We start from the raw sequence: 14,934 nt of genomic DNA, 5'->3' as shown, positions 1-14,934 counted from the left end.
TTGAGGGTGCAGGGACGATGGGACTGCAACATGGGGCTTTTCGGTTCCCCATATGCGCCAGTTCTGTTTATTGACGAAGCCGTCCAGGTAAAAATAAGCTTCGTCAGTAAACCAAATGCTGCCCACATCCTTATCGCCGTCATCAATCCTTTGCACTATATCGTTAGCGAATGTCTCTCGTGCAGCAATGATAGCGGCGCTGAGGGGTTGCCGCGTTTGAATTTTGTATGGATAGAGGTGTAAACTCTGGCGCATGAGACGATACGTGGACGTTGGCGTCATTTGGATCACAGCTGCAACACGGCGAACGGAAACCCGAGGCCGCTGTTGGATCACCTGCTGCACTAGCTGCGCGTTGCCCTCTGTGGTTGCCGTACGCGGTCGCCCTACCTTTCCAGCACATTCATCCGTCATGTTCCCAGTCCGTTGAAATTTTTGAAACAGATCCTTTATTGTATCGCTTTCCAGTCCTTTGGTTAGATTAACCCTCCGTTGAAAACTTCGTTTTGTTGCAACAACACTGTGTTCTAGGCGGTGGAATTCCAACACCAGAAAAATCCTCTGTTCTAAGGAATAAACCATGTTGTCCACAGCACACTTGCACGTTGTGAACAGCACACGCTTACAGCAGAAAGACGACGTATAGAATGGCGCACCCACAGACTGCGTCGTCTTCTATATCTTTCACATCACTTGCAGCGCCATCTGTTGTTGAAAATTGTAACTACTGTAATTTCGAAAGTTTGTCCGCCTGAAAATGTACTGTTGTCCCAAGCATATTGCAACAAACGGTGTATTTCTATCGCTGCTTGTTTAGTTTTTATTGCCGTACAAATGTACCGGTCATTTTTAAAACACCCTGTACTTACGTCAGGGGTCTTGTGGGATGTGGAAGCACTGCAGTCATTGTCGTACCGGGGAAACAGACTGATTCATCGGCTGTCCAAAAAGGCCAATGATGGAAGTATTTCTGAGAGGGCTAGGTTTGTAAGCTGTTCACGTGACGCAGAGGTCATTGTGTACCGTGCACGGCAAAATGGCGCTATCCAAAACTGGAGACGCAGCAACTGTGGTGCACTAAGGGCCGTAGATAACAGGCATGAACGACGGAGATGTGTGTTGGCTAATAGATGTGCAGCTGTTGAACAACTGACCACTCAAGTGAACCAAGAGACTATCAACAATGTCTCCTCAGCGACCAGTCAAAGAACGTCGCTGCGTAAGGTCCTCCATAGCAGGTTTTTTGGACAACATGGTTGTGGAGATGATTAATCAATTATTCAAAAACAGTCTTAATCGCATTTATTATTACTGTACCGCCAACCGGTTTCAACCGACGTAGGGGCCATATTCTGGGCGGTTACACTATTAAATTACAAGTATCCGTCAGAAAGATTCCATTATACAACAGCTAAAATTACGTAAATTTAAAATATGTTACCCACTAGTCGACTGCTGGTGGTGTCACTCCTGTCTACATAACGGCAGGAAACTATGCGAGACTCTCCCTTCGTATCGGCTTAAATAGCGTACTGAGATCACGTGAATAGACGGCAACACCCCCAGCGGCGATCAACAGCATGTAATACAGTTTATTATATGTAATTATTATTCACCTTGGTTTAACATAAATTTAAGTGACAGTAAATAACAGAGAACGGAACTATTCCATCTAAAAAGAGTTACAATTATTTAAAAAAATAGTTCAAATGGCTCTGAGCACTATGGGACTTAACATGTGTGGTCATCAGTCCCCCAGAACTTAGAACTACTTAAACCTAACTAACCTAAGGACATCACACACATCCATGCCCGAGGCAGGATTAGAACCTGCGACCGTAACGGTCATGCGGTTCCAGACTGAAGCGCCTAGAACCGCACGGCCACACCGGCCGGCGTTACAATTATGGTGTTAAATATAAAATATATAATAAATGTTCCGTAGTCAACTCGTAAAATTCTTAAAAGTATATTACATTATGTGCCCTAATATAAAGTGAAACAATTTGTGACACACAAAAACCGGTGTCGTCTTGTATTACATCTATTCGTACATTTACGTAGAAAACATTGGGCCAATTTACTAAAACGGCTAATATGGAAGGACTACAATGGGTACTACAAACGTGTCGTAAACTTTTATCCTATCTTTATACTTTTTAGGTTATCCTTGATTGTCGATATTTCCATAACCTCAAATAAGTGACAACTTCTCTGTGGATAAAGAGCCATGACATCCCGCTACCACGGCAACGGACGCAGTGGCCAGGGCAAAGGTAGCACCATACGAACACACCAGCTGCTACCACGAGGACGGCGTCCTCGCTACACAGACTACAGGGCGCCTGATATACGCTTTATGCTCCATGGCAACGGCGTCCTCACCACAAGGAGTAGAGGGCGTTGTAGTCCTTCCATGTTAGCCGTTTTTAGTAAACTGACCCAATGTTTTCTACGTAAATGTACGAATAGATATGTTATAATACAAGGCGACACCTGTTTTTGTGTGTCACAAATTGTTTTACTTTATATTATGGCACATAATCTAATATACCTTCACGAATTTTACGATTTGACTACGGAACATTTGTTATTATTTTATAATTAACACTATAATTGTAACTCTTTTTAAATGGAATGGTTCCGTTTTCTGTTATTTACTGTCACTTAAATTTATGTTAAACCAAGGTGGATAGTAATTACATATAATAAACTGTATTAAATGCCGTTGATCGCCGCTGGGGGTGTTGCCGTCTATTCACGGGATTCTCAAGAAGCTATTCAAGCCCATACGAAGGGCTAGTCTCTCATAGTTTTCTGCCGTTATGTAGACAGGAGTGACACCACCAGCAGTCGAGCAGTGGGTAACATATTTTAAATTTACATGATTTTAGCTGTTGCATAATGGGATATTTCTGACGGGTACTTATAATTTCACAGTGTAAACGCCCAGAAGATGGCCCCTACGTCGGGTTGAAACCGGTTGGCGGTATAGTAATAATAAATGCGATTAAGACTGTTTTTGAAAAGTTGACTCCACAGCAGGTGTCTGACTGTAGTTCACCGGTGATGAAGGCTGGAATTAAAACAGCAGATCCGCGACTGGACGTCCACTGACAGGTGGCCTTTTCTGAGGAATTACCATTTATGCCCCATCAGACATATGGTCAGTGGCGTGTAGGGCCCTACAACAATCGTCACACGGGCAAGAGGAGGCAGCGTTATGGTCTGGGGAATGTTTTCTTGGTGTTCGCTGGTGATTTCGCCATTCTGGAAGGCACAACGGATCAACACAGGTACGTACCCACCCCTGGGGGCCATGTCCACCACTGCAAGCGGCTTTTTTTCCCTTAGAACGATGGCATCTATCAGCTGAACAATGCAATGTGACACAACTCATAATATTCGTAAGTGTTTCGAAGAGTACCAGGATGAGTTTACTGTACTTACCTGGCCATCAGATTCCCCGGATTTGAACCAAATCAAGGTTCTGTGGAACCACCTCTATCACGCTGTTGACATCACGGATCCTCAAGCGAGAAACCTAGCGGAGCTGAGCACGGCACTACAATCGGGCTGGCTTCTCATCCCTGCCGGTACCTTCCAGAAACTCAATGACTCTCATTCATCAGAAGATGGTTACTCAAGTTCTTGCCAGACGGTCACATTAATGTGACTCGAACATGTATATGTGTGGCATCAGGTTCGTGTTATGAGATGATGAGAGAGAAGGGAGAGGCTGAAAGCCAGAGTTGATACGTAGCCTACTCTTCTTGAATAGTGCGCCAACGCAGCCACCCAACACAGCGTCCGCAACTGACGGATAGATGATCACCAACAGTTTCACACACCCTCACTCCATGAGATACGGCCAGAGATTTGGTGCAAATTCAATGATAACGAATTTAGTCAACATTCTACCACGTGTTGCCAAAATACTGAATTAGAAAGTAATTGACACAACTAAAATTCGAACCGACCACCATTGTTTTGCGTGCTACTTTACCGAACTCAATTCCGGAAACTGGTTCATAATGAGTGTCTCATCATATAATAAAATGAATATAAAGTATTTGATCTGACCGACAGAGAAACAGAATGTCAGAGATTACGTTATGAATCTCTTACCGGAAAATGAAAGGGTCTTCGTGAAAGTGGAATGACACTTTCTTGTATTAAAGGAGTAGACCTTAGTGCGCCAAGAATAGTGGATTGGAAGATATCACATTCCAAGAAATCCTGGCGAAGGGTCGCCACTCTATGTCTCTCAATAATTTGATTCCTGCGGAGACAGCGTTTCTACGGGAAGCGGGAGTACCGCTAAAGGACTGTGCGGAATTGATATTCCAGTTCTGGTGTTCTATCAACGTTAAGGTCTCCATTTAACATCACAAGAAAGTAATTGTGTCATATTGCTAATCAACTTTTACGACACTCCTAAAAATAATGTCTAATGAAACACGTTTCGCAAGCTAATCTGCACTGCTGCTACGACAAATTTGTCCTTCACTGTTAACATCTCTCGTATCATTCCTTTAGTGTTCCCAGCAACACGTGAGAGGTTTAAAGTTGTTTCAATAAATGAAACTGCTACAAAATGATTCAGTTATTTCTCATTACTGAGTGAGGTCAGCGTACCTTAAAAAATCGCAAATAAAACAACCAGAAGACATCCGCAAATGAGAACATTATTGAAGCCCAGGGCCCACAAGAATAATTAAGTGACAATTTTGAAATATAAGAAGTTTAGTACTTGAAAGATGCCGTAATGCTGCAGGATATGTGTTATGCCACGTTAATGTTTTAACAAGATATTGAAAAGCTTCGAGATGTGAGAGAGGGTAGTCATAAAACAAAATTTTAAAATTGGGCCCTCTATCGGGAACCTGGATAGAAACCACACAATAGAACATCGAAAAAAGTACATCCTAGCCCTGTTAATGCTTCTAGTAACTCACGTATAAACAACAAACCGGTATAATTTTCGGATAATCGATTACCATTCCATTACGGATGGAACACGGTAACGGTTATCTTTGTTCATTACGTTTTTGTAGTTGACTGAGATGAAAAGTAATTACCTTACTAAATCATCTGACTAACGCATTATTTCGCTTAAACAGAGGTTAAACGTCTTATTTGTGCGGTAAATTCGTAAATTTGAAATTTCACCGTCGAAACAAGCGCACATGCTGCAGACCGAAATTATTGTTATGAAATGCACTTTGTACCGATTAAAATATTGTGAAGGGAAATACTTCAGTATGTAATCAACAACAAGAAAAATCGAAATCAGTTTGACTGTACCTCATTTTGCATTTCATGCCGTTTTCATAATTAAAAAACCTACTATGAATGCGAAGCGTCGATGAAAGTAGGATAAACAAACTGTTTTGCTTCAACGTGGATCCACAAATTCTGTACCGTTTGCTGAAGACAACGACCAAGGACCAGAAGAGCGTGAGTGCACAGTACCCAAAATAACAAGGTACTATAATATGAAACGTGTATGTACCAATCTCAGATACCGTCAAAGAGGCATTTACTAGCTTCGCTACCCGAGAATTTTCAACGAACCGGACAAAAATTTAGAACGTATTTGATTCAATGTAAAGAAATGTAGAAGCTGTGAACGCAGCTTCGTTCTCCTGCAATTTTATCAAAAATGGTTCAAATGGCTCTGAGCACTATGGGACTTAACATCTGGGGTCATCAGTCCCCTAGAACTTAGATCTACTTAAATCTAACTTACCTAGGGACATCACACACATCCATGTCCGAGCCAGGATTCGAACCTGCGACCATAGCGGTCGCACGGTTCCAGACTGTAGCACCTAGAACTACTCAGCCACTCCGGCCGGCTGCAATTTTATCGTGCGGACATCTTAACAAGGTAGTTTCAAGAAGGTAGGCGTGTTTTTGACTATTATTGCGTAAGAAACCTGTAGATGTCGGACCGGTACCGTATAATTTACGGCATTATAAACCTCAACAGTCAGCTGCGGTAGCCATCACCGAATACTCTGTTTACCCACTCGGCTTTGTGCTGTGCGTTACTTACCTTTTCTTATTTTGAACTGAGTGTCAGTTCTGCTTTCGCAAAATACGGATCTAGGGTGAAAGCTTCCAGCTCTGCGAGAGTGAGATGGTGGTTTTTTCTTTACACCCCTCCCCCCCTTCGCACAGTGAGCCAGAATCCTGGAAACCTGGTCAAAATTGTAAAGTATGCTCAAATACAGCCAAAATGGGTATAATGGAGTTTCTCACCCTTCGGATAACGATTTTTATTACAAGAAGTAACAAATTGAAAGTGGCGGTTGCAGTATGGGGAAAATAATCTGAAAAAAAATTAATGAAGTGGATAAAAAATGTGTTCGGTAAACTTTTATAGTTTTAATGGTAAACATTATTACAAAACTGCCCCTGGTACTGTCTTTGTTACAGAAAATACCTATTAGTAACGAAAATAGAATTTTTATAACGCGTATTAATCATGTTTTTGTGCTTCTCGCTCATCATCTTCATTTCCTTTTTCATTTTCTTTGTCACTGACATTTGTACACTGTTCGTCATAGCCAGCGTGTGATTCCTCGTAATTCTTAGGAGCACCTACCAAGAGGACAACAGTTTCAGACAACAAAGTTTTCACTTTCCTCTGTGATGGTTTCAGCAAAGAAGAAATACGTAATAGTAATATAGAATTTATCAAACTGCATATGAAATTATATACTTATTTTCTTAAGAATAACTTTTATGTTTTTAATATATTTAACATAAATTTTTGTATTTAGTAATTATGTTTTTATTTTGTAATAGCTTATTAGTAATGTTGTAGAAATAACAATTTTATGATTATATGTGTATACGTATTTCCGTAAAATTTTCAAGTCTATTTCCTCATTGGTAATAACGGCATTTTGTAACTCTCGCTTAAAAATGGCTTAAAACCGGAATTGCTGCTAGTAGCTGGACTTCTAGGCTGATTCGCGAAGATAATGACAGATGTTTAAGGACGGTATGAAAAACAAGGCGGAAAGACGTGCAATCTAGAGAAGAGATATCTTATTTTCGTTTGCATTTTACAGTTTCTTGCCTTTCATTCCAGTAAGAAGTTAATTAACCAAAACCAGTTGTTAATGAACGGCTAAATAATGAAATAACTGTTCGTAATTAAGTACATGCCCTCTTGAATAGCTTCAATTTATAAAAATTTCTGTCTGATTTCGCTGAACAAAAATATTTCATCCGAACGGAATTCAACCTTCTGAAGAAATAGCTAGCTACCTCTAAGAGTGGAATTCAGTAGTGCCACCATTACTGTAGCCAAGCTTTGAAATGAAGCTGATTAACTCCCAATTTTTTTTTTCGCTTACGGCCATTTTTTTCAGTATCATGCTCAATGTGCGCCGCAGAGGCCCACATTCACGTTTAGGCTCGCGGCCGTAGTGCCACACTGCAGTGCTGGCAGCATGCAGCTTGTTGTGTAGTTTTGTAATGTTACTTAAAAACCGTCTTGATTGCAAATATCTTTATTCATATGACCGGTTTCGGTTCATTCAGAACCATCTTCAGATCTGTAAAAATAATGATACCAATTTACTATTTCACGGAAGCAAGTCTTTTTCATCCTATCTAATCAACATGAAATGTACCAGAGCGTACCTGATATTTCACTTACAAGAGTACCCCGTCCAAAACTCTTGTAACTGAAATATCAGGTACGCTCTGGTACATTTGATGTTCATTAGATAGGATGAAAAAGACTTGCTTCCGTGAAATAGTAAATTGGTATCATTATTTTTACAGATCTGAAGATGGTTCTGAATGAACCGAAACCGGTCATATGAATAAAAATATTTGCAATCAAGACGGTTTTTAAGTAACATTATACACTCCTGGAAATGGAAAAAAGAACACATTGACACCGGTGTGTCAGACCCACCATACTTGCTACGGACACTGCGAGAGGGCTGTACAGGCAATGATCACACTCACGGCACAGCGGACACACCAGGAACCGCGGTGTTGGCCGTCGAATGGCGCTAGCTGCGCAGCATTTGTGCACCGCCACCGTCAGTGTCAGCCAGTTTGACGTGGCATACGGAGCTGCATCGCAGTCTTTAACACTGGTAGCATGCCGCGACAGCGTGGACGTGAACCGTATGTGCAGTTGACGGACTTTTGAGCGAGGGCGTATAGTAGGCATGCGGGAGGCCGGGTGGACGTACCGCCGAATTGCTCAACACATGGGGCGTGAGGTCTCCATAGTACGTCGATGTTGTCGCCAGTGGTCGGCGGAAGGTACACGTGCCCGTCGACCTGGGACCGGACAGCAGCGACGCACGGATGCACGCCAAGACCGTAGGATCCTACGCAGTGCCGTAGGGGACCGCACCGACACTTACGAGCAAATTAGGGACACTGTTGCTCCTGGGGTATCGGCGAGGACCATTCGCAACCGTCTCCATGAAGCTGGGCTACGGTCCCGCACACCGTTAGGCCGTCTTCCGCTCACGCCCCAACATCGTGCAGCCCGCCTCCAGTGGTGTCGCGACAGGCGTGAATGGAGGGACAAATGGAGACGTGTCGTCTTCAGCGATGAGAGTCGCTTCTGCCTTGGTGCCAATGATGGTCGTATGCGTGTTTGGCGCCGTGCAGGTGAGCGCCACAATCAGGACTGCATACGACCGAGGCACACAGGGCCAACACCCGGCATCATGGTGTGGGGAGCGATCTCCTACACTGGCCGTACACCTCTGGTGATCGTCGAGGGGACACTGAATAGTGCACTGTACATCGAAACCGTCATCGAACCCATCGTTCTACCATTCCTAGACCGGCAAGGGAACTTGCTGTTCCAACAGGACAATGCACGTCCGCATGTATCCCGTGCCACCCAACGTGCTCTAGAAGGTGTAAGTCAACTACCCTGGCCAGCAAGATCTCCGGATCTGTCCCCCATTGAGCATGTTTGGGACTGGATGAAGCGTCGTCTCACGCGGTCTGCACGTCCAGCACGAACGCTGGTCCAACTGAGGCGCCAGGTGGAAATGGCATGGCAAGCCGTTCCATAGGACTACATCCAGCATCTGTACGATCGTCTCCATGGGAGAATAGCAGCCTGCATTGCTGTGAAAGGTGGATATACACTGTACTAGTGCCGACATTGTGCATGCTCTGTTGCCTGTGTCTATGTGCCTGTGGTTCTGTCAGTGTGATCATGTGATGTATCTGACCCCAGGAATGTGTGAATAAAGTTTCCCCTTCCTGGGACAATGAATTCACGGTGTTCTTATTTCAATTTCCAGGAGTGTAATTTCACTGATTGCTGTTGTCCCATAAGACATTATGTCTGTTTTTGCAAAGTGTAGTTTTGTGTTGGTGCGTGGCGCCCCCTGGTGACGCGTGTGCCGTGTCTGGTGTGCAGATCTGTCGGTGGGGCTGATCAGCGTGCTGACCGACATCGTGTGGCGCATGACCGTCGCCTGGAACGCCGGCAACGCCGCCTGCAAGCTCATCCGCTTCCTGCAGGTACGTACCGTGTCCAGCCAAACGTCCCAGCTCGCTTCTGGCATGTTCTTTGCTCGCTTGCTGACTGATCGAGTGGACTTTTTTAAACGGCACAAAGACTCTCCTAGTTAGGGAAAAAAACCACAGAAAAAAATGTATTTTCAAACCAGCGTTCCTGCGATCGGGTTGCTTGAATAGCAGACGTCTGTCGTTTTAAAATCAGCACAGGAAGAGATATAGAAGAGACAAATGGTATTGCCAACCATCTATGTTTACATTCGATGCACCCAGCACCAAATGGTATTTCTGACGATAAACTAGAAAGCACTTAATAGCTGTCGTTTTCTTAAGGGGAAGGGGACATCAGCCTTCTGATTACGAGGGGGATTTCGATAAGTAACGCAAAACAATTTTTTTTTAAAGCGGGTTGGTTTTATTCAGACTTCCATAACAGCATTATATTCCCTACTCTTCTGGCTACAAAACCCTAGTTTTTCAACATAATCTCCGTTCAATACGGCGGCTTTACGCCACGTTACTAGATAGGCCTGTGTGCCCACATGGTTCCGTTCTACTTTTGTAAATGTTGAACCAACGTCGTCTGTTGTATCAGTACCCCATCACCCACGTGTTACTTCGCAAGGAGGGTATCCTTCGTCGAGCCAAACAGATGGAAATCGGAACGTGGGAGAAATGGGATCAGGAAGAGCAGTCCAATGAAGTTATGTGAGCTGATATTGGGTGCGCAGATTTATTAGATGCTTTGAATTGTCATGGAATAGGAGAAGTCCCTTTGCATTTTTGTGACAATGAACGCGTTCACCTTGTTCCTTGATTTTTCTAAGTGTGGGACGATACATATCAGAATTTTCAGTTCCACCATCAGACGGAATAACCACTTCTAGGCCCCAGAAGACCATGGCCTTGAATTTACCTGCTGAGGGTGCGGTTTGGGACTTTTTCTTCGTAGGAGAGGTGGTGTGCCGCCACTAAGTGGATTACTGTTCTGTTTCCGATTCGAGGTCAGGAGCCTATGTTTCATCACCTTTGATGATGTTCGACAAAAAATTCGCGATCAGCCTGATAACGCACAAGCAATCCCACGCACATGGTGGTTCGTTTCTCTTTTTTGTCTTCTTTCTTGCGGGGAGGAACCCAACAAGCAGGCATCTTTGTGTACCCCAACTGGTGGAGTGTCTCAACTCTACCAACAGAGACGTCTAGCTGTGCAGGGAAATGTTTGTAATCAGCTGATCATTTCTAATGCGAGTGTCCGCACGTTTCAGCATTCCAGGAGTCACAGCACTGCGAGACCGACCGGCAAGCGAGACACCGGGCAGATTTGCGCGAACTTGTTCCTATGATCGCAGACACCTTGCCTAAAGACTCACCCTGCTTTTGTTCACTGCCATATCTCCGGAGACATTCTGCAAGTGCCTATGATTATTTGCGGTTCTCTGGTTTTCCGCCAGAAGAAACTCAACGACACCTCTCTCATCGGAAAGTACCTCCGTTACAAATACCATTTTCGAGGCTACGCATAGCTGAACTTCATGAAACTATAGGGGCTGAAGCGGGAATATTCCACGACATTCCACTACAAATTCCGTACTTTTGTAACCGAAATTGGCAGAGAAAAAAGCGTTACGTTACTTAATGCTCATTGCTTGTACTTTGATGCACCCCGACAAGATGACCTCTACTGTATCAACTCTACATCCCAGAGTAGCACACGTAACGTCGTTAATTACTAGTTGTATATATTACAATCTCTGGCGACCCATGCAGTCTTTTGACATCTCTTTCTACTACTATGGAGGCATCCACCTGATATCTTACACATGACCCATCACCCTGTCCTTTCTAGTCAGTGTTCTCTACACATATCTTTCCTCGTCAGTTCTGTGAAGAACCTCCTCATTTCTAATCATTCCACTAAGATTTTCAGCATCTTTCTGCAACACTACATCTCAAACACTCCGACTCTCTTCTATCCCTCTTTTACCACAGTCATTGATTAGCTTGTCTGCAATATTGTGTTCCAGATGTCCATTCTGACATTAACGCCTATGTGTGATACTAGTAGACTTAGATTGGCTAAGAACACGCTCAGTGCGGATATGCAGTGCGGTTAGCTCGGAGAGTTAGTTGTTGAGTCTGTGAAGTCTGTCAGTTCTGTTTGTAAATAAACGTCTGTAATGAAGAATTACTTGTTGTCGTCAATATGAACTCAAGACCTTTTGCACGAAGCAGACATCTCCTAATGCAACGTTTTAATTTGGTGTTGAGGAGCTGAAATGTTATAATTTGGTCGAGGAAGCTGGGATGTTATAATTTGGTTATGTTAGTCTGTTGCTTACATTCACTTATCTTCGTCCGTCGTAACTTCGCTTACCCAATGACATGCAGATGCAAATAAGGACGTGTAAAGGGTTTCCAAACCTTTTGTAACAGCGACCATTTCGACGCTTTTGTTAACAAGGACCACAAAATTCAAGAAGATAAGCTGTTAGTTTAAAAATAAACTTTGATCAAAACTTTGAACGTATTTGTTAAAGTAAAAAAAATGAGGGGCATTAACAGTACTTTAATAGCAGTAAGCACAACTTTTTAGCAGAAATTACGTTCGACTTCCCTCTGTGTGCTTTTTGAACGTGCATTTTCTGTACAAGTTCGGTAATGCAGAGGCTGATACAAAGCAACATGCATACCGTCACTTACTTTCAGTCTGTTCCTGGACTTGTTCTTTAATTACCAGCACATAGAAGAGCGTAAGATAGAGTAAGACGGTTTGTCGAATTTTATTGTATGAAGTGTTTTCTTTCACATCAAAATAGCTTAAGAGAATATATTCGAGTACGCCATTGCAGTTTCTGTCATTTAGGAAAACAATGACCTCGTCCTAGGTTCTTCTGCAGCTTCTCGAGCATTGGTGCTGTGGCTGCGAATTAGTTTTTCGTCAACTTGAGCTTCTGTTTTGATATATTCTGTCAAGTAATGATTGAATTCGTCAGCTAATATTTGCACACCAGCAAACATTTATAGAAGAGTCTTAAGGTTTTTCTGTATGTTCGCCCTAATAACGCCATAATTTTTATCATGAATTAGAACTTTTAGTATTGCGAACACGGAATAAATGCTTTGGCCAGTTTTACCTTTCCGTAAATGAAGTTTGCAAATAAAGGTACAAACTTTATCTTCGAAGCTGACTATCCTTGCAGCGCCTTCGAAATGACTGTTTCTAGAACCTTTCAAATCAAGTTCAAATTATTCAAGTGAATTATGCGGGCTTTCAAATAGAATATGAATGTTACGAGTTTGGTGTCCCTCAACTACGTACCCTCCGACTCAGAGTTGCAGTATTAAAAGTTTTGGCTGATTTAGTTGTCTAGGGGCTGGGATACGTAGTTGCCGCATTACAGGGCAAATACTGCTGAGTCTACAGTATACGATAAGAACACTCACATGAATCGATTGGTCGAAGGTTTCGATCAGTCGGGAATTGCGAATTATGAAAGTAACATACAAGCTTATAAATGAAAGACTGCAATTAAATAAAACCTGCAGGTACTATCTTAACGACTGTAAATGATGAGTACGATAGTAGAAGTACTTTTGAAAATGCGGTATATTTCTGCAAAACACTTATTCATGTTGATGGCGCACCAATTAAACAAAATATAAGTTGAGTAGCAGGGAAGCAATAGATTCCTACTTCACGTAATTAGTTATGAACAACAACATAGCTCGCGAGATATTCAATTCTGAACGCAAACTACGAAGTCACTGCAGAAACCACGAAAATCACACACGAGCACAGGTCGGCACTCCGGGCCACGCGCAAACTGCTCCGCTGTCCAAGTCTTTGCGCCACTCCACGTCCGTGACGCCACTGCGTCCAGCACTTCCCAGTCCTGCACCGTACTCCCCGTCACAGTGCCCAGAGCCCAGAACTGCCCCGTGTCCTCCCCGGAAACGATCCTCCTCCCCACTTCCATACAGTCTCTCCATTAACGAGTGCACTGATTGACTAGAGCGCTCCCTCCATGTCTTCAAGCCAACATACGAAAGACAGGAGTTACATTTAAATTACTTGAAATTAAATAAATATTCCTATAGCTGGACCATAAACACACTCTAACAAACATTATTTAATTCATAACGAATTAAATAGACATATATTAAAGGAATAGCAAGCAAAAGTAGGCCAATAGGGTAACATCTCTGTGCTTTCTAAAACACAGTAAATAATTGACCAATTTCTTCATGAATAGCGTACATCGGATATAAACAGACATAGATGAATAAATATACACTCCTGGAAATGGAAAAAAGAACACATTGACACCGGTGAGTCAGACCCATCATACTTGCTCCGGACACTGCGAGAGGGCTGTACAAGCAATGATCACACGCACGGCACAGCGGACACACCAGGAACCGCGGTGTTGGCCGTCGAATGGCGCTAGCTGCGCAGCATTTGTGCACCGCCGCCGTCAGTGTCAGCCAGTTTGACGTGGCATACGGAGCTCCATCGCAGTCTTGAACACTGGTAGCATGCCGCGACAGCGTGGACGTGAACCGTATATGCAGTTGACGGACTTTGAGCGAGGGCGTATAGTGGGCATGCGGGAGGCTGGGTGGACGTACCGCCGAATTGCTCAACACGTGGGGCGTGAGGTCTCCACAGTACATCGATGTTGTCGCTAGTGGTCGGCGGAAGGTGCACGTGCCCGTCGACCTGGGACCGGACCGCAGCGACGCACGGATGCACGCCAAGACCGTAGGATCCTACGCAGTGCCGTAGGGGACCGCACCGCCACTTCCCAGCAAATTAGGGACACTGTTGCTCCTGGGGTATCGGCGAGGACCATTCGCAACCGTTCCATGAAGCTGGGCTATGGTCCCGCACACCGTTAGGCCGTCTTCCGCTCACGCCTCAACATCGTGCAGCCCGCCTCCAGTGGTGTCGCGACAGGAGTGAATGGAGGGACGAATGGATACGTGTCGTCTTCAGCGATGAGAGTCGCTTCTGCCTTGGTGCCAATGCGTGTTTGGCGCCGTGCAGGTGAGCGCCACAATCAGGACTGCATACGACCGAGGCACACAGGGCCAACACCCGGCATCATGGTGTGGGGAGCGATCTCTTACACTGGCCGTACACCTCTGGTGATCGTCGAGGGGACACTCAATAGTGCACGGTACATCCAAACCATCATCGAACCCATCGTTCTATCATTCCTAGACCGGCAAAGGAACTTGCTGTTCCAACAGGACAATGCACGTGCCCATGTATCCCGTACCACCCAACGTGCTCTAGAAGGTGTAAGTCAACTACCCTGGCCAGCAAGATCTCCGGATCTGTCCCCCATTGAGCATGTTTGGGACTGGATGAAGCGTCGTCTCACGCGGTGTGCACGTCCA

The 14,934-nt window shown here is 44.1% G+C and overlaps 1 protein-coding gene across 1 annotated transcript in view; it reads left to right on the top strand.

The window, feature by feature from the left end:
- The window catches only part of LOC126336239 (cardioacceleratory peptide receptor-like), a 956,109-nt gene that overhangs the window by 812,776 nt on the left and 128,399 nt on the right, over positions 1–14,934 (top strand). The window contains exon 3 of the mRNA XM_049999729.1: positions 9,428–9,531. Within this exon, the coding sequence (XP_049855686.1) occupies positions 9,428–9,531 (104 nt within the window). The remainder of the gene's footprint in view (positions 1–9,427; positions 9,532–14,934) is intronic.

The sequence above is a fragment of the Schistocerca gregaria genome, chromosome 2 (assembly GCF_023897955.1).
Source record: "Schistocerca gregaria isolate iqSchGreg1 chromosome 2, iqSchGreg1.2, whole genome shotgun sequence".
NCBI lineage: Eukaryota > Metazoa > Arthropoda > Insecta > Orthoptera > Acrididae > Schistocerca > Schistocerca gregaria.
The sequence above is the reverse complement of the archived record's forward strand: the minus strand, read 5'-3'. Positions and strand labels throughout refer to the sequence as shown.